Source organism: Sinocyclocheilus anshuiensis, unplaced genomic scaffold (assembly GCF_001515605.1).
Source record: "Sinocyclocheilus anshuiensis isolate Anshui unplaced genomic scaffold, SAMN03320099.WGS_v1.1 scaffold1814, whole genome shotgun sequence".
NCBI lineage: Eukaryota > Metazoa > Chordata > Actinopteri > Cypriniformes > Cyprinidae > Sinocyclocheilus > Sinocyclocheilus anshuiensis.
In genome coordinates this window covers 125,456-126,886 of record NW_015546028.1, presented here as the reverse complement: position 1 = coordinate 126,886, position 1,431 = coordinate 125,456, and the positions used below count along the sequence as shown (strand labels likewise).

At 40.2% G+C, this 1,431-nt stretch overlaps 1 protein-coding gene across 2 annotated transcripts in view; it reads right to left on the bottom strand.

The window, feature by feature from the left end:
* l3mbtl4 (L3MBTL histone methyl-lysine binding protein 4) overlaps positions 1–1,431 on the bottom strand; it is a 77,335-nt gene continuing 75,904 nt past the window's right edge. For both annotated transcript variants that reach the window (XM_016499797.1, XM_016499796.1), the window contains one exon: positions 1–457. In XM_016499797.1, coding sequence (XP_016355283.1) covers positions 305–457 — 153 coding nt within the window. In that variant the 3' untranslated portion in view covers positions 1–304. The remainder of the gene's footprint in view (positions 458–1,431) is intronic.

The following is a 1,431-nucleotide window of genomic DNA, read 5'->3' as shown; positions in this document are numbered from 1 at the left end:
ACACACTCACTCTCACTCACTCACTCACACACTCACTCACACACTCACTCACACACTCACTCACACAAGAGCAAATCCTGTAGTCGCTGTTCGCCTGTTTGTGTTTGCGTACACATAGCACCGTGACCGAGAGAAACCTCTCATAGACGCCGGCGACTGCGTTTGATTGTCGCGTGGTTGAGTTTGAGAAGGAAAAGGAGAGGGTTTAAAGGCAGAAGGGGAACCTGACGGAGACGAGGCCGTAGGGTGATTAGCACTAACGGAGGCGTTGGGAATGCATGGATACAGTAGATTCATCTGTGCTTCATGTGTCTCCCGCCGGCGGCTGCTTCTTATCCTCGGCGTGTTTGAACATCAGGATGGAGTTGTAGATCTTGAGGGCCGGGCCGAGCTTCACGCTCATTATCTTAACGATGTCTCGCTGCGTCAACAGAAGAAAGGCCTTCCCGTCGATTTGCTGGTGAGGGAGTCAGCAGAAAACATTACAGAGTCAGTGTGTTTAACCATCATATAAAGCTGCTAATGAACACTAACGACACTATGAAATCATAATGTGATCTTAAATATGACAAAATTAACTTTAAGCTGATGCAGTTAAACTGTATTTACGGTCTCTCTTCCTTGAAAACTGACTGATGCTTGCAGACAGCTAGAAAAATAAATAAATATTCTCTGAAAATGTACTCTTTAGTTTATAAAAAAATATATGAGAAAAAAATTAATACTTCTATTCCATCAAGGATGCATTAAACTGATCAGAAGTACCAGTAAAGACATTTATAATGTTACAAAAGATTTCTATTTCAAATAAATGCTGTTCTTTTGAACTTTCTGTTCATCTGTAAATCCTGAAAAATAAAATGTATCACGGTTTCCACAAAAATATTGTGCAGCACAACTGTTTATTGTAATTACAGTGGGTACGGAAAGTATTCAGACCCCCTTAAATTTTTCACTCTTTGTTATATTGCAGCCATTTGCTAAAATCATTTAAGTTAATTTTTTTTCCTCATTAATGTACACACAGCACCCCATATTGACAGAAAAACACAGAATTGTTGACATTTTTGCAGATTTATTAAAAAAGAAAAACTGAAACATCACATGGTCCTAAGTATTCAGACCCTTTGCTGTGACACTCATATATTTAACTCAGGTGCTGTCCATTTCTTCTGATCATCCTTGAGATGGTTCTACACCTTCATTTGAGTCCAGCTGTGTTTGATTATACTGATTGGACTTGATTAGGAAAGCCACACACCTGTCTATATAAGACCTTACAGCTCACAGTGCATGTCAGAGCAAATGAGAATCATGAGGTCAAAGGAACTGCCTGAAGAGCTCAGAGACAGAATTGTGGCAAGGCACAGATCTGGCCAAGGTTACAAAAAAAATTCTGCTGCACTTAAGGTTCCTAAGAGCACAGTGGCC